Source organism: Convolutriloba macropyga, chromosome 7, assembly GCF_964194025.1.
Source record: "Convolutriloba macropyga chromosome 7, txConMacr16.3, whole genome shotgun sequence".
NCBI classification, from domain to species: Eukaryota; Metazoa; Xenacoelomorpha; order Acoela; family Convolutidae; genus Convolutriloba; species Convolutriloba macropyga.
In genome coordinates this window covers 40,223,832-40,250,138 of record NC_134474.1, presented here as the reverse complement: position 1 = coordinate 40,250,138, position 26,307 = coordinate 40,223,832, and the positions used below count along the sequence as shown (strand labels likewise).

The 26,307-nt window shown below is 35.0% G+C and overlaps 1 protein-coding gene across 1 annotated transcript; it reads left to right on the top strand.

Annotated features, from left to right (window-relative positions):
* The first annotated feature begins 79 nt into the window (after positions 1-79).
* Positions 80-24,680, top strand: LOC142343030 (uncharacterized). The gene is made up of 4 exons (XM_075394716.1): positions 80-134; positions 17,025-17,115; positions 23,655-23,947; positions 24,361-24,680. The coding sequence occupies exons 1-4, from the start codon at positions 80-82 to the stop codon at positions 24,564-24,566; spliced, it is 645 nt and encodes a 214-aa protein (XP_075250831.1). The 3' UTR covers positions 24,567-24,680.
* Positions 24,681-26,307: the final 1,627 nt, after the last annotated feature.

Here is a 26,307-nt window from a genome sequence, read left to right as displayed (position 1 = left end):
CTTTCACCGCATTTCACCGCTAAATCTTGCGTGTGTTTTACATTAAAGAGAGTGAATTTTATTTAAATTAAAAACAAATATGCCAGCTTTTAGTGAGACGTTGCGCAGTGGAAGAAAAGGCTGGCATGCTGAAGGTGAGAGGTTCGAATCCCTGCAAGGACGGTGACTTGCAGTCAGCGGTTACATGTGGTGACTTTTTGTATGTTCACCGCTTACTCTAGCGGCGAACTTACATAATTTCACCACATTCACCGCATTTCACCGCAAAACTATGTACGAAATTTGCGGTGAAAAAACCAACTTTTCACTGCTTAACTTACATATTTTTGCGATTTTTTCTCGACCCGGGCGGTCGTATCAAACAAGAATTGAAGTTCTTTATGTTTACGCCCAGGAGCTCACTGTTTAGTGACGTTTAACTTGAATGGTCTTTTAGCTGCTATAATCGAAACTCTTGGCAATAAAGATTACACGAACAAAGATCCCGATCAAATTCCTCCGAATTTTTTTTCAAAAAATGACGCTCCTATGACGCTATTACGCAGCCCGTTTCAGCACTGGCGTTTGAGTAACCCGTTGAATTCAACTTGGTGCGTCTTGCCTGATCTTAATATTACTAAAAGTACTCGAAACATTTTTCCATAAACATGACGCTCCATTATTTTTGGCTAATATTGATCAGATCTGGACATGTTTTGTACAACAGGGACACGCCTATTCAAAATTAGTTTCAATTGAACATTTTTCGGCCCAATGGAAACCCACTTTTTTCGAGAAGTGAGAAGTCGAGAACGTCTAAAAAAAATTTGAAAAACCAATTCCTTTTTTCGTCTATCCATTGCAAAAAAAAAACATTTCTGTTTTACATTCTAAGCTTCAATCTAAACTACTAAGAAAGCAAATAACGTTCGGTTATATGCTTTTCGAGGTTTAATAGCTATGAGACTGAAAAAAAAAATTTTTTCATAGTATTGTTAATTACAACTATTTTTTTCAATGTTGTTATTAACTTTGCTATATAAAAACGTCTCAAAACAACCAATAGAACAGAACTGAAACAAAAGACAACTCACTCCCTCTTGAAGATTATAAATTTTGAATCGCACAAATTTTGGTTTGGAACACACAAAATCTGGACATAGGCGATTTCAAGCGCACAAAAGTCCGGACATAAGGTCTTTTGAACGCCTTATAGTCTATACATGAACGCGCAGATTATCAATTTTGGAGCGCACGATTTTTGGTTTGGAACTCACGAAAGTCAGGACATATGCAATTTTGAACGCACGAAAGTCTGGACATAGGGTCTGTTGAACGCCGATAGTCTGGACATGAACGCACAAAATATCGGTTTTGGAGCACAAGAATTTTCGTTTGGAACGCACAAAAGTCTGGACATAGGAATTTTTGAACGCACGTTGAACGCACAAAAAATTTTGAACGCACAAAAGTCTGAACATAGGCACTTTCCGTCTGGGAGGGTCTGGAAATAGACATTTTCACTCTCGGATGGTCAGGACATATCAACTTTCTGTCTGGGATCTCAACCTGGGCATCCCGGGCTTTTATTTTTGGATGCAAAAAATAGAAGCCACATCGCAATTGTTAAGCTATCATTTGGTTGTGTTGCTGAGAGCAATCATAACACAGTTTCCCGAAAAAAATACAAATGTATTCACGTTGAGTTGTTTAGGTCTTAAGGGATCCAATATGACTAAAACTTTGAAAATTACTCCAAAATTAGAGAGGGGATGTTTTAAATATCATACGCAAAATTGGATCATGGATACCAGGCATGGTCTGGCATGTAACCCACATGCCAGACTACGCCATGGAGTTGCCGTCTTTCTCCTCAAAAAGAAACAATGAACAGTGAACGCATACTTTAGAAAAAAAACAATACAGCTTGCTGCAACTCAGTTATGAGTTTACATACATTCAACACATTGTATTGATTAAGTAACATATTTTCACAAAAAAATAATTTGACCACAATTTGCAACAAGTCTTAAAATTATACAACTTAACATAGCGCTGAAATTTCGTAAAATAATTTCAATAAAACAGCGTAGGTATAGCATGTAAGAGTCTCGGGCTCACTACTGAAAAAGATTTTTCGAAACATATGTAAATCGTGTACGCAGAGCATGGTTTACCAGAAAAAAATTGTCTTTTAATATGTTTTTTCACGGTGTTCCCAATGACGCAACCTTCAAGAGTTGGAGCTTGATGATGATTAAGAAACCCGCCAAAGTTATGAAATTCACTCCATCTCAAGAAATGGTAAAGACGCAGCAACTACAACAACAAAAATGGGAAACCAGACTGACTAAAAGAATGTTCGAAATCATGTTATTTGGAATTGTATCTCCTCGAACAAAAAGAAGCACATTGTTAGGCTTCTGAAACAGATTTTTGTTCCTTTTATTAAACAAAGAGAGTGCCAGCACCCAGAACCAAACCATAGACAGCATCCATGAATACCAATTCCGTAAAGATGACAGAAGCAGCCCAAAACTGACTTCAAACATGAAAGTTGCACCCAGCATCAAGAAAAACCGTCCAAGTCAATATTTTTTTGGTTGCAGACGTCAACAAAGAGAAAGAGTTCACCCAGCAATAAGGCCTCATTTTTCTGTTTCAGGACATCGCCATAGGATGTTTCTCCGAGGTCTCCGAATTCACCTATGTTGTCCTTTTTCCTGTTGTACCTATCCAAAAAAGCAGGTTTTTCTGAACGAAAAATCTCTAAAACAGAAGTTTGTCCCTCAGCATAATTTTTGTTTTTTTGGTACCAATTTTATATAACAGGAAGAGTTTAGTTGTTTTAAAAAACAGTGAAAAGCGCTATAGTACACGTTATCGGTCATCTCGAAAAAAGTTTTTTGAATTTTCAGGCAAAACTTCTGGCCAAAACAATTCAAACTGTTAAACTCAGCTGTTTTCAGTTTCAATAGCAAAATTCAATTTTTTTCTGCTACTCTATTGATAAAAAAGTTCTCTTTTGAGCTAAATCAACAATTGGATTCATCATTTCCTCATCTAAAAACAAAGACAAACTGTTGATTTATGAGCAGAAAAATTGGCATTGATTTCAGATTTAATAAGAAAAGTTTTTCAATTTCAAAGGAAAATAACTTGAATTTATTTAACGTTTAACACAAAATTTTTCAGTAAAATGTCCAGAAGCTGTAATATATTTTTGTGACTCAAAATTTTTGAACAATGATCTATAGCGTATTTTTGAAAAACTTATAGCACTAAAAACTTCTTTTCTATTAACCTGTACAGTTTTCACGACAATGAACTTAGGTAACAATCAAAACTTTTTCTGAGCAAAAATGGCAATAGTGGCGAAACAAACAACCTAGTTTCTTGAACTCGAAAAACAGTTTCACTAAAGAAGGCTTTTCAATTTCTCTCAATGAATTTGATTGCATAATACTAGCCGCTCGCTCATTTAGTTGGCGTAGTACGTTCACAAAAAACAGGAAAACGGAATAATCAGCAAATTTTGTGCACTTTATTGCGCACTACTAGCTGCTGGCCTAATTAATGTGGTAGTATGCATTGCAGAAAAAAAAACAAAACAAAATCAAAACGCAAAATCGTCTCATAAGCAAGAAAAACGCAAAATTTTCGAAAGAAATCAAATCAAATAGCCTTTGTCTTAAGTACACGCGGGAGTTTACAATTCCCTATTATCTTTCAAATGTGTCCATGGTATCTGAAACTGCAACAAATGTTCCCCTTTTCCCTTTTTTGTCTCAGTAATCGTCAATTGAAAAAGAGAGCAATTTCAAGACTTAAAAACGACAGAACGTTCTTCAGTTTTAATTGTTTATGCAAAATGGCTTGTGAACAAAAACAACTTATAGCGAACAAAAAATATCAAACGCATAAATGTGATACTCGAGAAACATGAAGGTTCCAAAAAAAGAATTCCAAAGCAAATGTATGAATTTTTATGAATTAAACGTTTACGCGCGCCAATGGCTAGCTTTTTTAAAAACAAATGTATCGGAACAATAACTTATTCAAATTTTGTTGTGAAAATTTGCCTTATTACTTTTTGCGATCAGAAAAATAGGCTGATTAGCCTACATTGCATTAAAGGTTTTTCGCAAAAAAAATTATTCGCTCTGGTATTTCGAACAGTAATATAAACTTATTTTCTTCGGGACAGAACCAAATCAATTTAATTGTAGTCTGGCCCTCAGGATTTTAATGGAATAAAGCGAAAATTTAATGTCATTTCAGAAAGAATTCAAGTTGCCTGAGCACAATAAAAAAAATCAACTCTATCTCCAGCAAACATCCATTAATAAGAAGAAAAGCTTTGGAACACTTTCCCTGCTTATCAAGAAAATCATGGCCACAGTTGAAGAAAAAATAGAAGGTTCTGGTTGCATCAACTCAATCGTGGAAGATCAATCGAAATTGATTTCACGTCTTTTCACGTCCTGATAAATTTGAACTGTAGGTGGACTGTCCGAGGTTGAGGGCCAGATCCAAATTGGTTTATGATCAGACCCAGTCGAGCGCACACCCGTGTGTTCTCAGACCGAAATTACAGGGTCTGGTCGGAAGTTCGAGCGCACTACAGTCTGGACGATGGTCTGGAGATGGTCTGATCAGAGGTATTTTTGGTCTGAAAAGTCTGACCATAGTCGGATTCGAGCGCACTTGGGTCTGATCAGAGGCGATTTCGAGCGCAATTGGGTTCAATCATAACCTCCTCGAGCGCACCTGGGGCTGATAAGAAAAGTTTTCAAACGCAATTGGGTCTGATCAGGGGCAATTTCGAGCGCCATATTTTTTTCAAATTTTTTGTTTTTTTTTTTACTGAGAGACGTTGGCTCTGCCAAGAGGCAACAATAAAGCAGCGATCTGATCAGAGACTCAACTGAAATCCGATAGCTCTGATAAGAAAAAGGAGTCCAGCTGATAGCAAAGGTCAGTACCCTTCAGAGGAAATTTGATCAAATGGAGACCACGAGATTTCTTACGGAAAGTCTAAACTCATCCATTGAATCAGAAATATACACTAAACGGTACACTAAATAAAATTTGATCTCATCAGTTGGGTTTCGTTTTCTTTAGCAATACCTTTATAATTGATTTTTCCTCAGATGAATTAAATACTGCAAACAACAGTTTTTATGAAATGAATATATTATAGCAAAATTAAAAGATTTGATCCTAAGTAAAATCTTTCTCTGATCACACTATTTCGAGCGCATTTGAGTCTGATTATAACCTATTCGAGCACACTCGAGTCTGATCATAGTCTGATTGAGGTCTGGGCAAGGGTCTGAATTTGAGTCTCGACCATGGTCTGAAGGTGGTCTGATCAGAACCCCTTCGTCTGAAAAGTCTGATCAGAGACCCTTTGTGTCCGAAAAGTCTGATCATAGGCGGATTCGAGCGCACTTGAGTCTGATCAGAGGCGGCTTCGAGCGCAATTGGGTCTAATCATAACCTCTTCGAGCGCACCTGGGTCTGATCAGAAATGTTCTCGAACGCAATTGGGTCTGATCTGGGACAATTTCGAGCGCCTTATTTTTTCTTTTTTTACTGAGAGATGTTGGTTCTGCCAAGAGGCATCAATAAAAGCAGCGTTATGATCAGAGACTCATCTGAAGTCCGAAAGCTCTGATTAGAAAAAAAGAGTCCAGCAGATAGCAAAGGCCGGTACCCTTCAGCGGAATTTTTGATCAACTGGAGACCAGGATGTTTCTTATGGAAAGGTGTCTAACACATCCATTGAGTCAGAAATATACACTAAACGGTACATTAAAAAAAAATTTGTTCCCAACAGTTGGGTTTCGTTTTATTTAGTAATACTTTCATAATTGATTTTTCCTTAGATGAAATAAATACTGCAAACATCAGTTTTTATGAAATGAATATATTATAGCAAAATTAAAAGAATTGATCCTCAGTAAAATCTTTCTCTGATCACACTATTTCGAGTGCACTTGAGTCTGATCATAACCTCTTCGAGCGCACTTGAGTCTGATCATAGTCTGATTGAGGTCTGGGCAATGGTCTGAATTTAAGTCTGGACCATAGTCTGAATATGGTCTGATCAGAACGCCTTCGGTCTGAAAAGTCTGATCAGACACCCTTTGTGTCTGGAAAGTCTGATCAGAGGAACCTTGGGTCTGGAAAGCCTATTCAGATTTAATTTCCGTCTGGAAAGTCTGATAAGAGATAATTTTGGTCTGGAAAGTTTGATCAGACGAAAATTCGGGTCTGGACCTAAACCTGGGGTCATGACTACGATGCTGAGTCATCAACTCGAATACGTGTTGACCTTAATTGTACATCAGAACGAACAAAAACGAAACTCAAGTTGCAGAGATCCACACTTCTCTCCGGATAGCACAGACAGTCGAAAGATGTTTTTCACCCCTCTCATATCAAATTGTGCAGCAAAATGTTCCAGAATACTTAAACCAGTTTTTGAAATGATCTTTTTGTAAAAATTGACGTTTTCAGCTAAAATCTGAGTTACAAGCAGAGAAAACTTCATTCGCAGAAAGTAGTTTACAAAGAATAATTGGAAGTTTCCATTAAGCACCTACCATTAATAATTACATATTTTAAAGAAGATTTATTGAAACATCACGAGACTGATAAACATTTTCTTTCCGTCTCGTTCGCAACAATTCATGTCTTACACATACACAATATATAACCCCACTGTAAAAGCTTCTAGTAGAAAAGAACCAATTAGAAAATTCAAGCATACTCTTGAGACTCAATTTATTTTTCAAGCGCTCAAATATTTTTGTGAATGGTTGAGGATCCATTGTTGTGAAAATAACTTAATGATTTAACTAAAAAAATCAGCGCCTGCGTTCAAACATTGATTAAAAATACAAGCCAAATTATGTGTATCATTTGCTTCTTTTCTCAAACGGTTATTGCAATCCATCGAGTCAGCAAAACAGATTTCCCAAAATCAACACTGATGAAAAAGAAAAAGTGAAAAGTTCTTCACAACGTCTCGAAAAAATGGACAGAGTACAAGACACCACAATTGTTAGTCAGGCAAGGTTTTCCAAAATCCAAAAAATTTGACCGTACAGGATCAATTGTGTGACAAAATTTTTGAACAATCCGCTCATTGCTAGATAACAAATTTTTCACTAGCAATATTAACAAAAACAGTAAAATCAGGTACAATAAATGAAAAAATGAAAACAAATCCAAAGGTTCACCAAACAATTGGAAACCAGGTTCATTGCACTCAAGTCATTCTACAAACAAACAGAACTCGTCAAATTTACCTACTCATGAAAATTCTGATCAACCAATTAAACTGTTCAAGAATTGCAAAGGATATGCAAAGTAATTATGTTCTTGATGCAAGTTCCGAATATCAAGTGTTTGCCGAGTCAGCAATATAAAATTATGTGCATGGTCATTCTGTAATCAAATTGTGTTAGCAGCAAACATTTTAAGCAGTCTTCCCCACCCAAAAAAAGTTGTCAAATAAGTAATGGCTTTCAAAATACAGTTTTGCGATGTCCTTCAAAGCAAATCAAGCGGCACTCTGCCTTCCTCTCGGGAAACCACAGTCGTACGACCAAATGTAACTAGCAAGGAACCCCAGCAATCCGCCGTACGGTCTAATCGAATTAGAAGTTTTTCATTTCTTGGCGAAAAAGGAAGTATTAAAAAAGATATGATCAACTGTTTTCTGGCAAACAACGATGCCAACCTTAAAATGCTCGCAGTTTTAACACAGATCCTTCAATTTCACCCACAAACCATTAAAATGAAGAAAATCAAAAGTCATTTTCCGATTGCTATGAACAAGTACAGTTACTACCAGTTCATTTCTTAAATACCATTCCTGATTGTGTACCTACGAATTATTTGATGCGGGAAGCCGCTCAACATTCTTGCTGCACTAGCTAACAGTTTTTTTGAACCTCCATGCAAAGCACGGGCATCAACAACTTTGGAGTATCTTAACTTTTAAAATGCAGTGCACCTGTCTACAAAAAGTTAAAGATTGACAATAACAATTTTCTGACAGAACCAACCTGCAGTTGAGTATAACTATAGCTTATAGCCCGCCATGTCTCAATTCAAAATTTTTTCTTCGAACAATCTTGAAATTTACCAGTAACGGAATGCCTGCAACTAATTTACACATATCTACTTTACTGATATGCCCAATCGTAAAACAGGCAGCCTCCATAGAGACAACATATTTTGATGGATGTAACATATTTTAATGGATGTAACTCAAGGTAGTAGAACTCGACCCTTCGGCGCAAAAAAGCTTGGTTGAACTCTTGCCGGAGAGTACGAACTTTCCGAGAAAACGATTTAAGAATCCAAACCTCAGTAACCGCCTTTTGATTACCATTTCCCAAGAAAAGACAACGAAGGAGATCCACTTTAGGAAAAGTTTCATTTTGGAAACAGATGCTGATTTGATTGTACACTCACATAATAAGATTAAAAGGGCAATATAGGAATGAGAACGCTAGAAAATTCAATCTCTCAAAATAGTGAAAGCCATTATAAAGTCCTCTTTGCAAGCCCATTAGGAAAGCTTAAATCAATTAGCTTTAGCTCTGTGTCAAGTGGAAAGCTTTCAAAACTGTCCGGGAGAGATGCGAGTCTAGATCAGAACAACAATCATACACTCCCAACATATTTAGATTAGATTTTTGCGAAGTCAGTCAAAATACAAGAACCAATAGCAAAATGAAAACTTGCTCTACTAAATCCAACCATTGCGGGGAAAAAAGAGGTTCAAACGCGGTATCAAAGTTTTGCAGTGAATCATTAATGTTATTTCTGCAGATTGGACCTGATTTGCCTAACAACCTGGCGTTTTGTTGCGATTAGAGAACAGCAACTGACAGGCAGATAGCTGTGAGACAAGAAGTTCAATCTGCACTCCAGTTAAATTGGATGGATGTTAGACAACGGAATTCGGCAATTCCGGTTCACAGGGTTAATCTTTAGTGCAACGTGCTCAGCAATTAGCGCGATTTGTGTAACTCATAAAAGTTCCCATAAAGACAAAAGTTTGTTTGTTGAAGCATTCAATGGCATTCAAATGCGCATCTTTGTGAATGACGACGTTTAATCTATCAGAATCTCATTGGAAGAAATAGGAGAAACAAGAGGAAAAAATTGACCATAAAGGTCTGCGTTCAGAAGTGGATCAATATATATATCTGATGATCTTGCGATTTTCCCGCTATCCCACAACAAAGTGTCCTAAAACGCACATGTACAGAAAAATTATCATTTCGCTATTTTCAATATTTGACCTCCTGGGTCTTTTTTCCCACAGACACTTGGAAAGGGTTAATTCTATAATTCTATAAGAGATCTAGACAATTGCAAAAAAAGGGATGAGCTGATAGTAAAAAAAATTTCTGCAGAAGATATTGAACTGCTTATTTATTATGACAAAATTTCTCAAAATAGTTGAGTCAATCTTAATTTCACTGTCTATTTTTCCTTTTCCAACAGCAGAAAGGCATGTCCTTTTTGCTAATTATTGTGTAGATTTCTTTAAACTGTAACGTTTTTGAGGATTCCAAGGGCCCCATAAAGCACTACCATCTGACATTTAAATGCAGGGTGAGGCGTGAAGATTCTATGGAGACGTAAACACAGATGCTTTTTGCAAAATCCCAAAAAATTTTGCAATCGTTGATGCCTGCCGCAACTGTTTTACTTAAATTTTGATGAACATTTGAAGTTTTTTTTTAAATCCTGGCATAATGAAAAGATCTTCAATGCCCTCAAACTCATAAAAACATTTTGACCACTTGACCCGACCCTCCGTATCTTTTCTTTTTGCACTTCTTAGTATTCTATATTGTTTCTCCTGTGATGTGCTGCCGGGGGTTTATTGGCTAAAAGTAGTTTCAAAATTTTTCCGTTTTCCAGAAAATTTTGTACCTTTGTCAACAACGTAATTTTCCCGACCTTGATTATTTCATTGGTAGAAACCTATTTTTTCACAATCATTACTTTATTTAGCGTCTCAGTCAAATTGTTGCCATTATAAAGCTCCAAACTGAAACTGATGGACTTTTACTTTTTTTCAATCGAGCGACTCAATTCACTTTGATAAAGTTAAGCTTAGAGTTTCATCCGCTTCATTTGAACAAATGGGATGTTTGAGACAATTTATTACTGATATCAAATTTAGACCTAAATTAAAAAGATAATTATATTTGGTTAATTTGACAATAGTGTGAGTGTTTAACTTTGAGAAGAAAACATCAATGGACGATTTGGATAATTTTTTTAATCACGCTAGTTTTTAGGGAAGCATAAAAGCCAAATTTATTATCCCGTTGTGTTTTTGTAACGTACTTGATTTTGTTGATTGTCTGATAAAATTGACTTTGAAATCACCACTCACAATAAACACTGTGTCAGGTGAGACAGATAAATTATCAAAAAAATATTCTAAAAATACTAATTTTGAATCTGTCTTGAATTTGAAGAAAAATTAACTCATACAGCAATGTAAATTTTACGAATAAAAACAGTTTTAACGTTTTTACTTGCGTATTTATGTTGTTACCGGCTGTTCCTTTTGTCTTTGTTGTAAACATGCGGACAGAGTATCAACTCCAACACCCCTTTTTTCATTTTAATGTTTCATATTCGAAGTAGTTTTTTTTGTGAAAACATTTTTGTCTGTAGCTGTTTTGCAGCCAATCTACTTATAAAACATTTCATTCCTTTTCTATTCAGCTTATTTAACATCAAAAATGCTCATAAAAATTTCGATAAAGAGCCAATAAACGAGAAAAGTGTCTGATTTTTTCCATTTGACCTGTGTTGCGTTTTCCCTGTAGTTCATTCATATTTATCACTCTATGTGCCTTTAAGCCAATGCCTGACCAAAATTTTTCCTAGAAAACTCTACTTGATGGAAAATTTTATATTGAAATCAAAAACAACGTTGAGATGTTGCCAAGCAAAAATCGTGCAAACAAATATTATATTTTTCATATATAGATAGTAACTTCTCTCATCACAAAAAATGTACGCTGCCCCGATTTCACAATGATTGAGAGTTATTAGTGAAAAACAACGGTAGGTCTTCTGCAGTCTTGTAGAAATTTTCTACACTGAAAAAATTTAAAACAGAAAGAATAAGGCCACAGCAAATCATCACAAATCACAACGTTATAAAAAACCGGTATCGATTTCTCCCATAAAAAAATTGCCGTTTTTCATTTCCAGCCAGTTTTTCTTGGTTTGCATTCGTTTGACTAACGTCTTTTAAATGCATTTATTTTGTTCTATTTCAAGCTCTTTTACAAATCTAGAGCTAAGGCTAGTTTCAAGCATTTAGACGGAGATAACACTGATATTGATGCTTTTAATCCCGTCTCTTTCATTTGTCACGTTTTGATAATTTCGAGCACAGTATGGCAGTTGTAGTTAAATTTTTTTTATTACGTAAACATTTTATAAAATCAGAAAATTAACTTTTGCAGTTTACAATAGTTGGTGTTGTTTTGTAGACGTCAATATATTTTGAGAAAAGGCAAAAAAAATTCATTCGGAAATTGAGAAAACTGTGATATATTTCCAAAAAACAAATGCCATGCTTGGTTCAGAATGCAATCCATTTTCATTGCCTTGAACATAATCCAGCGTATCTGGCTTTACTTCTCCACAATTTTGTGCCGGACAGAAATGAATTCAAAACAAGAAGGAAAGTCCTGACTGTAGTACATTTCCTAGTTTTGCACGCAATGATTATGTTTTGTTCAATTTTTCTATTTTTTTAATCGTTTTGAATTTATTTGTTGTATATTTGTTTGACGAGCACTGAGATATTTATCTGTTTCTACAATTTTACATGAAGTGTCAATTATATGCACAAAGAATAGCAGTGGACCGTGCATGGTATATTAGAAAGAAGAAACAGCTTAAGCTGAAGCTGTATGTAGTGCTGTCTTATTGTTGTCCTAGCGATTGATGTATTTTTCTCCTCATTGCTGCATTTTTCACTCCAAATTTCAGCTTTTTTGCGCTTTGACTATGATTTGATAATAGATATTCCTTGTAAAAATCTTTGCCCACAGATACTGAAACAGTCACTCTCCTGTCAATGATAAGGAAAGCTTTGCACAGCCCAGTTTGATTCAACGGTTTTAAATCTCTCTGGATAGCACATTTGTAGCTTTGGTAAACTGTATATCATCTGCTATGTTGTAGATTAACGTTGCCTTACTTGCTACTCAATTACTCCCCATAACTAATTGTTCAGCTTTGCTGAAAATGAAATGACTTCGCTAGAATTAGTCGAATAATTAAAAATACCAAACGACCAATTGATGGCAAAATATCATGTTTCCTGATAATATCTCCTAAACCACGGGTGCTAGTGAGATAATAATTCCCTGATGATGACAGTTGGTTAGATCCACTGTCTGATTTAAGAACAAAAAACAAGTCGTAACTTGCGTTTATGGGGCTACCTTCTCTGTTTTATGCCCATTTTAATACTTGGGCCAAAATTTCAACGTTGTAAAACACTGCATCTAAAATTTAACTGGAGCAAACTTGGCAATGAATATATATGGGGAAAAAATTGAAAAAAATTGATTTGTATGGCGAAAATGATAGTTGAGAAAAAAACATTGAAACATTGGAATTGTCTTTTTGTAATATAGTGAACAAAATTTACTTCTCAATTTTTTCTCAACTTAATTTTATTTTCAGAGTCAAAGTTAGGTTGTGCTGTGCAATCACTTAGATGAGGTACAGAAACAAGACGCATTAACAACAAAGTTGCCATTCAGTGAAATCAGACAAGGTCAACAACAAGTTTCAACTATATATCAACTGATTTTTAGTACTTTTTCAGTTTCCGCTTATGTTTCTAATCACGTGGTTATACATGTCGAAGTTACATCTTGGATCGGTTGTGGATAGTAATGTCGATAAAATAAGAAAATTTTCTAATGACAATACCTTTTCAGTGCAAACCCTATGTTATTGGAAATTTCTTAACCGAAGAAAATGTTTCAACAATTTTTAATCATCAACATATCGATATCCAAGCCAAACGTAAAGAAGTCGACAAAAGTGAACAAATCTTTATGGTTTCTATAGAAAGTAGAATTAAACTTTGCCTGCCCTGCTAATCGATCTTTGTCGTTCAAATTGGCCTTGAAAGATTGTTCACTTATTAGTTTATGGCCCAGCAGATGCAAATTATAAATTACTAATCTTGAGTTTCTACTCAAAGCGCCCTCTTCGTGGCCGTTTTACCAACTGTGTTTTCGATAACATCAAAAACATCTTGGAGGTACTTACGGCTCCTGTTTCCGTCTTTATGAGTTGTTTTCTTTTCACAAAAGTTTGCTAGGGTATGAGGGTATGTTCTGCTAATTACCTTTCGCTGAAGCTGATATAATGTTTTCCGTGAATCCTGCCTTTTTGGCATTTATTGGCTCTAAACAGCTTTATTGTTAAAACCTTGTTCTAGATATTTAGTGTCTGAAAACTTTGTCAATCCGCTATTTTGTTCTCTCGTTTGACTGTTTCAATAGTAGAAAACTAAGTAATGCATCAATTTTATTTTATGCGGCATTCCACCAAGTTTATTGTCATTATGATTGTCCAAACTAAATTTGAATGAATTCATGTTTTCAAGCGACCGATTCAGTTCAGCATAGAATATTATCTGCAATCTGCGATCGGCTTGCACAATAGCGATGTTTCAGTGATTTTGTTTTTGACATCAATTAGAGGCCTTCAGAATAATGATTCCTAACATTGATTTGTTTGAAAGTTTTGTCCGAATTGAAATTTTTGATTCAAGTAGAACTGTTTGCCTTGTTGGTGTTTCACCAACTCATAATAGCCAAACTGTTCATCTCAATGTAATTTTTTCGGCACATACTTGTTTTCGTTGGTTGTCTGATAAAATTGACTCTGAAATAATCACTCTTTCAAAACGGTGCGGCATACAGAACACATGAGTCATCATTGTGCAAGCAAAAATTTCGAAAATTTCTGCACAATTTTTTTTAATTTCAGTGATTTTTTCAACTGGTTGTTCTTAACGAAGCAATTTTTTTCTTGATAAAAATGTTCAAAGAAGAGTACCAAACCACCAACACTTTTTTTAATTTCAAAAGTTGAAATTGAGCAGTGTTTTGCTCAGAGCTGTTTAGCAGCCGAGTTACTATGAGACAAATTTTGAGACAGAAGTTTTTACCAAATTTCCGGTGTTTAGAGTTTCCTATAGTACCTTCAACTTTTTAACTGCTTAAGCATTTAAGAAAACGTTTAAAAACAAAATTTACGTCAATTCAGGTTCACCAAAAACAAAGTCGAAAAGTAAATTTGAACTTCCTTTTGCTCAAACTGTGTAGGCTGCGGAGATCGCAGATTTGTTGAATGTAATTAGCTGCGATAACTGTTAGGTTTGTTCCAGTCTTGTCAAATTCACCTCACACGGAAAAAATTTTTTATAACACACAGAAATAGGCCTGAATTATATAAGGTTTGTATGTATCTCCCTAAAGAACTACGTTGTTTATCAAGCTTCAGTCTTTTTTGCAGTTTTGGCGCTATTTTGACTGCCGTATCTTTTTTCCTTTTTTGACTTCGGTGACTGAATTTCAAGCTCTTTTACTATGCTGGTGCAATAACATTTTCATGAGCAAAGGCAACACAGTTATTGGCGCTCGGAATAGTTTAACTTTGTTTTCTTTTTGTTCATCAATTTGTGTTTTTGCGTAAACTTTTTGGTTTCCTTATTGACGCAAAATGTTTTTGATAGAAAAGTAAATTTCTTTTAAAAAATGGGATTTTGATTTTTCCAGGTACTAGATGAAATGCTCTGTTCAAATTACAATCTATTTTTATTCCCAATCAGTTTTGAAAACGAAATCAGGGTGTCCCAATTAAAAATTAGACTTTTTATTACTTCAACGATGTGGTTTGGAAATGACAATTAAGTCTTTCCAGAAATAATTGTCTGGCAATCGTAATCTGTTTTAAGCGTTTTTTAATTTCTCCCATTTTTTTAAATAACTTCTTTGCCTGTTGTTCACCTTTCGGCTGTAATAACCTAACTTCTCTGGTCCACTCGCTCACCTTCTCATTTTCGATAGACTTACTCACTGTTCCTTCGTCGCCTCGTGAAATTGAGATTGATTTCAACTCCAGTCCACAGTGAGGTGACAAAATTATCCAATGACAATGAATGAAACTTTGGTTCAATAAAAATGAGTAGCTTTTGACTAAGAGAGATGATGTGTCTAATAGATGTGTCGTTTCCTTCACTCAAACGCTTTTTTATGTGAATATTCAGCACTTTACTTGCATCCTACAGTTGTTTTATTGATTGTATTTGGATAATTTGATAACTATTTTATGTGTATTTTTTCAATGAGTTGATCTTCTTTAGGTTTAAGCAAAATATCCCGTTTTGAGGTTTTGTCGAAAAAAAAATGTATGAACTGCGGTGAATAGCGCTGGAAAAAAGTTTCACCATAAGGCGCCCGCATCTTTTTGCGATGAATGCGGTGAAAGCGGTGAATTTTTCCAAGATTTGTGGTTTTGAGCAGAGAAATTTTTATTTTAATTCTATTCACCGGATTTCTTACACAAAAGAAACTTACGTACACTGTTTCGAACCTCTTTCTTCCTGCATGTCAACAGCTTTGAAACTTTTTAAGATATGCGGTTTTTAGCGGTGAATTTTTTTTATGTTTACCGGTTAAGCGGTGGCAAAAAATAATTCGACGCTACCAACGGTAGGTGCCGAAAACAAAAATTTCAGCACTAAAAACCGCGAATCTTACGAAAAATTACCGGAAAAAAATTACTGTGAATTCTAGCAGTGAAATTTTGCAAGATCTGCGATTCTTAGCGGTGAATTCTCTTTTCCACCGCATTTACCGCATTCAACGCTATAAATTGTTATTCTTACATCTCTTCATGGCATGCAGTGCAAATCTTACATTTTTAGCGTTGACCCCTCGACCCGGAGAGCAGAGATGTTTTGGGAGAAAAACAATGAGAGTCAACAGCGACTGATTTTAACAGCGTGATTGTCTTCGCAAAACCAACCCTTTTTTCATACGAGCCATACAAAACCCGATACGATAAACACACACACATTATGATACAATTTTTCATACGATGCACGCATATTATCAGTGAAAATTGAACAGATAGATACTCATATACCAATCTACCTCTCTGCGCCCTCTTTTTCTTTTTTCTTTAATCGATGCAATGTGCCGCGAATCGATCGGTCTCAAAAATTTATGACAATCTGTTTTTCATTTCAGAGTGAGTATTAAGAAAAAGCACTATGTTTATGGCAGTTGATAATTGAGATGTGGAAAATGAAACTCATTTGGGCTCATTAATCATCATAATTAGAAATTTAAACAGTCAAATTAAAACAGTAAAGTCATCGTCAATTCAAAGACAGAAATATCATTAGAGAAATTAAAATCTAACTTTTATATTAACACAAAGTCGTCACAGGGTGGTAAAAGTATACATTTTGAAAAGTGGGCCAACCCTCAATTTTAACCAAGACGATGTTTTTCAAAACAATACTTCATTGCAAATTGCTCAAATCAGTTTTTTTGGATTTTCCTTTCATACCGAATCAATTATAAAATTATCTGGCTAGGTGCTTCTTGAGTGTTTTTTGCGAGATGATAGAAGAAAACTCGAGCTGGATTGAAGGCCAACACCTTACATTAGAGAGGTTAAGTTGCAAAAATTTTACAGGAGAAATAGTAAATTGCGAAAGCTTTACAGTATGAGTAACCATTTGCATCATCATAGATTTAAATAATCATCCATTCATCCTACAAAATTTTCCATTCTTGCAAGAAGAGCATTTAAATATAACTAATAATGCAAGAGTTTGTCAAAAAAAAATGCGAGAGAACTTTTTGATCTCAGCAGCTGTCGTTGTGCGTTAATTGGATGCTTGACCCGATAATTTTGAGAGTAGCATTGTTTAGTGAGAGACTTGGGTGTGCACGTGGGCGACTTTTCGGAGGAATATGCACTCAGGGAAATGCATATAGTGGATAAAATCTTCATAGCTCCGGGGTAGGTTACAATGAGACATCTTTATGTTGCACTTAGTAAGCCATCATTTCTGCCTATTTATGGCAAATTGATCGTACTGTCAGACTTCAGTTACATAAGAAGAAGTACGCTACAATGTACAATGTCAACATATTATATCATAGGCGTCTTTCACGAATCGAATGTAAATGCAATTTAAAAAGGAAATCTACTGCGGAATATCTTTTTTTAGTTTGCGTTTGCATTTTTTTACCTTAAAAAAATTTACAAACAATTTTGAAACCATGCGCCTTATTGAAAATATTTTATGTAAATGAAATATGACAATTTGGCAAAAGTTTGCAAGCATTGTGACTTCTACTGTAATTTTATATCTAGTTTTTACTGAAACTAAGAAGCCACTTGGTCACAGTAGAAAAAAGAGTAAACCTTGTCAAATCTATATGAGGTCACTACCTATTTTTAGCGCATAAGTATGTATTATAAGACGAGCGAAGCTCATGTGGCTCTGCGACAAATTTATTCGAGGGAAAATAATGCAATAATGGTATTGAACGAATAAAAACTCAGCGTATTTTTATGCATTTCTTTTATCAAAGAACAGTGCGTTTTAAATAAAATAGTTACTAGGATTTAACGCATATTCTCTGTACTTTGATCAAACTTTTGATTTCATGTTGACCCGGGTCGAGGTGTCACCTCCATTAAACGAAAATCATGTAAGATAAGCGGTGAATGCGGTGAAATTACATAAATCAGGTGGTGAATTCGGTGAAAAATACCTGGTAGTGGTAAAATTACATAATTTCATCGGTGAATTTATCTGTGAAATTACATAAATTCACCGCTTGGAAAAAAAGTGTCCAAATTATGTGAGATATGAGGTGAATGCGGTGAAATTACATATCTTCACGGCTTAAATTGGTGGAGAAATTACATAAGCTCACCGCTTAGAAAACTTTTATTTTATGTAATTTCACCACCAGAGTAAGCGGCGAACTCAAAAAAAAAATCATCACATTTTAACGCTAAAATTTTCTCTACCGCTAAAATTTGCTTCTACTTTCTGTAAAACATGTGCGTTAATTTTTTGTAACGTTAGAGGTGAAAATACAAATTTTAGCGGTGAAATGTGGTGATTTTTATTTCTAAGTTCACCGCTTACTCTAGTTTTCACCTCATATGTTGAACATAATTTTGCGGTGAAATGCGGTGAAATTGTGTAAAGTAAGCTGTGAGTAAGCTAGAGTAAGCGATGTACTTACAAAAAAATAACCACATTTCACAGTTAAATATTGGAATTTCACCGCTAACCTTACAAAAATTTAACGCGCATGTTTTATAGAAAGTAGAAGCAGATTTTAGCGGTAGAGCAAATTTATTGGTGAAATGTGGTAATTTCTTGTAAGTGCGCCGCTTACTCTAGCGGTAAAATTGAATAATTTCACCGCATTTCACCGCAAATTTATGTTCGACATTTGCGGTGAGAAAAGAACAACTGTTCACAGCTTATCTTACATATTTTTCCTGTTTCTCCTCAACCCGGGGAGTGCAATTTTTCAACGCAAATTTGGTTAGTTCTGACAGTACTATAACTTATGCATTGCAACTCACTAAGGTCACGTTTTAACTCTGTAAGAGACATTCTAGGTGTAAAATATAATCACCACACCAAGAGTTATTCAATTAATTTCTAGTACGAGTCTGAATTTGGATCACTAAAGAATTGTCAAAAAAAACTAATTTCTTATGTTTTCTGAACACATGTAGTTAGGATAAAATAATTTAAATTAGAAAAGTGAAAGAAGGATGGAGCAGAATTAAACAGTGTATTCCATAATTAAAACAGTAGGCCATTACTGTAGAGAGCGCCCTAGATAAATTCAGTAAGCACTCTTTCGTTCGCAAACTGTTAGCAACAATGAACCACAACAGCTTTGTCAAAGTTGATTTAAATAAAACACAGCATTAGGGACTATCAATAAAAAGTATTCAGTTGCTCTTGTAGTTTGAAGCAGCTTGCATCCACTTTGTATTTTCCCATCACTATATCTTTTCTTAAAGCAGATGGACAAAAAATATATAGTTTTTACAGAACTGATAATAAGCAATAATACATCAGGGACCGAATTTAATTCGAAGGTTTCTCTATCTTGTAGACCTACCGTACTGGTCCGACTGAAAACAAGATCTTAACCAGTGTTGTTTCAGTGAAATGCGGGTCATGTGTCAAGTAACCTTTTAAATCGGATTCTTCGATTTATTTCATTTGACACGTCTTGAACCATTCTGCTCCAAAACTGCACAAGCCTTTACTCAGACTTGCTCTCTCAATACTGGAAAACGGTGGCGTCGTTCCATGGGCATGTTTTTCAGAGTTTTTCTTATTTTACTTAAACTGCTCTTAGTTCCCGTTGAAGATTTTATTTTATTCTGCCCTCCTGAGGTGGCCCGTTGGTCCACGTCTTGTGTACTCTCATCAAATTATGTGATATTTGTTCCGTTTTTTGTTGTCCAGCGTCTCAAATCGTATCCGGTTTGCGAAAAAGTTTACGTCCTTTTAATTTTTGCCCCATTGGCATCTAGATTTGAGATAATAATTTTTGCAAACTCGTGGGAGTGGGCCGACGGGTTTGGTCCCTGATAACATGGTACTTTTATTGGCGTCATATTGCGCCAACTAATTTTCTCTATCATTAAATGCGCTTTGAGATCGGTCTTTTTTTGGATTAAACTTTTTCATTGTTCAACAATTTTATATGCACTACTTTTATGAGAATGATTTTACTAAACAGTCACTGTTCCCTTTTGTTTGGAGTCCGTTGAAAATGTCTTGTTATCTTGCACACGGGTTCTTCCATTTGAGCATGTTTCGGGAAGATCTTGTGTGAGAAAATGTCCTGAATGATTTTTCAGGTAACGTATTTTTGAGCATGGCGCTCTTATGTCCCATTTGCATTCAATCTATTGATCAAGTTCTCTGTGTCGCCAACATTGTTTGCTGATCAAAACATTCACGACGTATAATAGTTGTTCCTTAAAAATGATCTATGATTGTCAGCATCTGATCGCAATTGTGGCTCCTGCAAAATGATGTTGAATTGTGGACTGTTTTAGAATTTTAATAACATTGTTTGATTTTTTAATTCGGAGAGTGGCGAAAAATATTTAAATCAGTTATTTGTATTTCGTTTTTCAATAAATTCAATTTCTCTTAGCACAATTTATTTGCAATAATCTGATGGTAAAATGTAGTTTTACAGGGGTTCAATAATTAGAACTTACCCAAAATTATCTTACTAAAATGCATTTTCAGAAATACGTCGGATGAAACAGCGAACAGTACTTCTGTTTTATGATATTAACAATGCTTTTAAAAAGTTATGTGGATCCTCTGCCTCCAAAATTTCACAAAGAGGCAGCTTTTCCTGGAAGAAATCATTCTTTTAACCAACCACACATCTCGCGTATCAGATGAATTTGCGGTTATTCTTAATAACTTAACGGTGATTTTCACAAAATTAGCTTCTTCAAATCGTGTTTTTTCCCTGTACATAGAATGATTATCTCACAAATATGCTGGTTCATCTGGGACGTTCATCTAAACTTTCTGACAGTTTCATGAAAAATATCCCAATGGTGCCAATAAATTGCGTGAACCAGCGCCGCAGATCCTAGTAGCTTTGTCGAAAAATTATCAAAAATTATTAGGAACTATCTTTTCTGGCGGCATTCCTTGCCATTATCTCAACGAGTAATGAAGGATAAATTACTGGGAAATTTACAAAGCGAATTGCAAATGTACCGGAAACGTAAAATTGGGTTGTCCACAGAACGATCTATACGCAATGAAACAAAAATATAAGAAGACCGATTACACTCAAAAAGTTTCGACTAATAGATTTTGAAAAAATCTGCTACTCACATCCTGTAACAACTTGATTATTTGAATAAGAATATAGGTATAAATAGATATGTGTCGTGGACATCATTTTGTAAAGATTTTAAGCCTTTTTTCACATCCTTGAAACCAATTTAGTTCTAATTTTTTTTTTAAAAAAATTAATCTTATGCTTAATTTTACTAAATTCTGTTACTGCATTTTATTCATAAATTTTCAGTTCTTGGTCAAATTGTGATCGAAAACTATTCAACCTGAGCAGCCAAACGGAGAACCGTATGTCCAGATCGTCTCAGACGGAAAGTGCCTATTTCCAGACCGTCCCAGACGGAAATATCTTGTGTCCAGATTTTCCTACGTACACAAGATTTTTGTTTTTTGAAATCCAGACGTTCGTGCGCTCATTGACTTTTGTGATTTGTTGATCAGACTTTTGTGTGTTCACCAAACTTTCGCGCTTTGATGTTCAGTTTTTCTTACGTTCACCAGATTTTCATGCCTTCATCAGATTTCATACGTGCACGTTGAGATTTTGGTATGCTCAAATTCACACATTCCTGAGTTCATCTGGTTTTCGCACCTTTAGCAGACTTTCTTACATTGTGCCTTCATTTTCAAACTTTCGTGAGTTTATTTCACGTTCAAAGCCAGACAAACTGCAACGTTTACGCATAATTTAATTACTTGAGTTTAGCATATTTTCTTCATTTCGTGTACAGATCCTTGAAATTGCTCAGTTGCTAAGAGGGTTTTGAAGAAACTTAAACTTTTTAAAAAAACGTTCGAAATTATTTTTTTGGTTAAGGATGATATACATCGGCCTGTAAGTCATGAACGTGAATTTTTTTAAAAAAAAACTTCAGCTAACTTCTATAACAGGAGAAAGAAAATTTTCCAAATACATTGCAAAAGAGTGCGCGGAATTCTTACTGCATTCCACACTTTGCTTTTTATATGTCACTTAAGTGAATTATAACGTTCTGCTTGAAAAATAATGTTATAACATTATACATAAGTTTTAATTTACAAAACCTTGTTTATACTGTTTGAAAATCACTGAGCACTGCAAGTAGGCCGGAGGTTATCAAAGTTAATGATGGCAAAACATTCAAAAATCTTTCGAGTGCATCGAAAAGATAAAATGTACGAAACTTTTAAAACAGTTTTGGCGGCTGTACACATCAAAACTAAAACCAAATATCAGCAGCTTCGCTAAGGAATTTTTATGCGGCTAAAACGTTCTGCTGGCACTTATGATCGTTTTGCACTTCGAAGCGTATGAAAATAAACTCAGAATAGTTAGGATAAGTTACCAAGACTAATCACATACATCAGTCTTCATCAGGTTGAAAATTAAGGCAACAGTTCGAGAAAAATTTTAAGCTAAATTTGATGAGATAAATTACAACAAACATATTTCTTGGCTTTCAAATTTACAAACAAACATCACAACAACATTTGCAGACAAAAGTAGATTTGTTTTAGAGCTTCAGATTGTTTTTTCCCTGAATATTTAATCGATCAGAACAAGGGGTGATGTGATATTTTGAAAGAAACTGTTAATATTTTAGCGACCAAAAACGTTAATTTGCGGTCCTTAACCTCAGTTTAATCTGCACACGTAGAAATCAATCTTTTGATCTGGTAAAGATAGTGATGTCATTAGCGGACCCCAAATAAATCGAAAGCAAATTAACTGATTCATAGCACAATTTTGTATATTCTCATTTTAATCTTCAGCTCTAGAAAACAAACATCCCAGAAATTTCTTTTCATCAATAAAACCATCATTAAAACTCAGAATTGTGAAATAGCTGACTATTTGTTCATGAAAACAATTGGCAAAAACAAAAATTGCGTACAAAAACATTTAAAGCTTATTTGTCTTTTTTACCTGGGAAATTTTAGTAGCATATTTGTACTCTGAGCACATCAGATATTATATATCAATTTTTTTTGTTTATTTTATCTAAACAAATAGTGGCACTTTTTGAAAAGGAAATTATGTTTTGGTGAACTGTGTGAAATGTGAGCTACAATTTGGTTGGAAGACATCAAACATTTGGGAGATTGATTGTCCAAAACTTTTAGTATTTTGCTTTTACCCTCTATCAATATATAGTTACTCATTCTTTTGTTTTTAAGTGTGTTTCTGAAGAAAAAATTAGAAAAATTGTTCCCCCACCACGACATTGTATTTTCAGATCATTGAAAAATATTTTGACGGAAAATGTGGAAACGGGGGAAAATGATAGACTTTCGTTTCAGTCATTTCTATTCATCTAGGCTATAGCTCGATCAAAAAGTGTCTTACTGGTTCTAGTCACATTCGTTTCAAGGCACCTGAAAAGTAACCCAACATATAGATAATCAGTTTTGTAGTTGATTCGGAAGCTCCACTAGAAAATACAGCCTTTTCCATTTTATATATCTTAACTGTCCATTCATTCACATGACCAAAATTATTGTCTAAAAATAGGTTGGAAATGGAATCGGAGAACAGAATTTCGATAGTAAAATGCGGAATATTATACTACTGCTTTACATTTCCTGTCAAGAGGAGTCTTTTCAATTGGACTGCTAACCTTGTCTCACAAAATCGAAATTGAAAACATTGTCTATTTTACCTCCTTTTTGGTTGTGATATCTCGCTTTTCAGGTATAGAACAGGAACGGAATCATTCCTCAACGACATTGCTCTCATACTGCTGGAGGTTCCTGTGTCAATCAGTTACGAACCCATTAGATTGTGCACTGAAAGGGTGCCCTACACTTACAAACGAAACATATTGGGCACTTGTGGCATCGGAAGCACAAACAAACATGTATTGGAGACACCGGATGTGTTACAGGAGACAGTGTTCTACGAGTCCATGTATATTTCAGAATCGAGTCCTTTTAGTTTTCAGTGGTGCAGAAGTGACTTGATATGCGTTGACTCCGTAACTAAAGGTGCGATGATCGTATAGATGACATACGAGTGTCGCTTACATATCATGAAAAGAGACACTAATCTAAAGCACTGCAGTGGAATGTAAGCCATGCTCAATCTAAGCAATGCTCATTGGAAAAGTTTAGAATTCTCAGGCATACGTGATTTTGTGTCCGACAATATAGGACTTAGAACTCATGACGCCCCTATTGTGCGTTCATTTTGTTCTGAACATATCGACTTTTGGCCTGGGATCTCAGCCCAGTCTGGGTTGCACAAACACTATCGAATAATTGAGTTCAATGAATCATCTGTCCAAAAAAATTGTACAAGGACAGATCGGAAGTTTTTATTCCTAGACATTCTATTACTGTGTTTTATTCAGACATTTTATCAACTGTAGTATATAACAAGAGTAACATTATTTCTCTAGGGTCCAACATCTGTAAGTTTGACGATGGATCTCCCCTGTATACATTCCATTGTGGTACTCGGACACCACAATGTCTCTACGGCGTGGCCAGCTTCTACCGCAATAGAATCACAGAGCCCGAAAGTGATCAGTGCGATAGTGGAAGTTTCTTTGCCAGTATTTTTCCTCTGTACAACTGGATCGAACAGACTATGACGGAAATTTGATGATCAAATGGTTTACTGATTAAATAAAACATATAAAGATATATAGGTTAATCGAGATTTGTTCCATTTTTGCTCAAACTTTGGGACAATTTTAAAAATTTTCAGTAATAGAAATTTTAAAGATTTAGAAATTGTTGGTATTGGCTTAATGGTAGTTAATTGAGCTTTCCTATGCTATGGTATCAGAAAGAATTTTTTTATCGAACGAAACAAGGGAAAACTTGTCAGTTTCGGGAGAAAAAGATTGCCCAATTTTCGCTCTAAATTCGGGTGTTTCTTGAATATTTCTTTTGAACATTTTCTTGAACATTGCAGCATAACCGGCTTTTTAATTTTTTTGCACATTCAGTGGATATTGTACAAATTTTTTTCCTTTACACGCACTAACACACCTCACAGGACGCTTCAACCAGACAAAAGGGTGTGATACAGGTGGACTAAAGAGTGTAATAGTCGTGTAGATTAAAAATCGGTAGTAGATACTGAATTACAATGAAAATTACTGAAATAAAAAAACTCCAACATACCTGTTTGCTGATGTAATAACCATTTCAATTCCATTCTATTGTCACTTTTTTAACATTTTTTTCTATTTATTTTCTTTCATACAGTGCCAGAAGACGGCTGAAACAAAATCTGAAAACAGCTGAAAACAAAAAAAAGTTTAAAAAGAATTACAATCTAAAATTTAGTGATTTGAGCGAAAATTGAGTTCCTATCAATCTCTGGCTCATCTTAATGCGTTCCTGGTGACAAAAACTTAGATGATATAAAGACTTTAGTGAGTTTCCTCCAACTTTTTGATTGATGGTGCAAATAGGTTTTCCATTATTGTAAACCACAAATAATTAATCAAATGAACAATTGCTTTAATTTAGGGAAACTCAGTGCGGCCGCTCAACGCCACAGTGTATCTTAATCAAAAACCTGTAGTGAGCACGTTTTGAGTTTTGAGAGGGACAAAGCACTGTAAGACTAAGTTACCGGACTGCGATAGAAACGGATCTAACAAGGAGCCGTGTTTAAAAGAATAGTCTCACAACTTCAAGTAAACTGTTTTCCAATTATTGTCCGTGCCAAACTGAGGTCTTATTCAGTGCTGAAGTTGACTTAGAAATTGTTGGTATGGGTTTAATGACAGCTAATTGAGCATTGCTATGCTATGCTCTCAGGACAAAATGTGTGTTTTGAACAAAACAAGGGAAAACTTGTTAGTTTGGGCAAAAAAAATTGCCCAGTTTTTGCTCTAAATTTGTGTTTTTCTTGAAGGTTTTTAAACACTGCAGCGCAACAGGCTTTTTTCTTTTCTCTTGCACGTTCAGTGGATAAAGTACATACTATTTTTGCTTTACACGCACTGACACACCTCACAAGACGCTTCAAACAGTGAAACGATTGTGATAAAGGTGGACTAAAGAGTGTAATAATAGTGTAAATTTAAAAGTGTAATGAGAGCGGACTAAAGAGCGTATAGAGTTTAAGAAAAGTTTAAAACTCTTAAAATTTACACTCATGTCCTCTTTTTCCTGCTAAATAAGAATTGAAAAGGCTTCACGCCCTTCTTCTCACATAATAATGGTGGAACCCGGGTGAAAAATTCTGCCTGGGTATGTGGTACTTTTTGTCAGATGAAAAATTGATTACAAACAATCGGTAGCAGATACTGAATAGCCATGAAAAATTACTGGATGAAAAAAATTCCAACATACCTGTTTGCTGATGTAATAACCTTTTAGTTTCC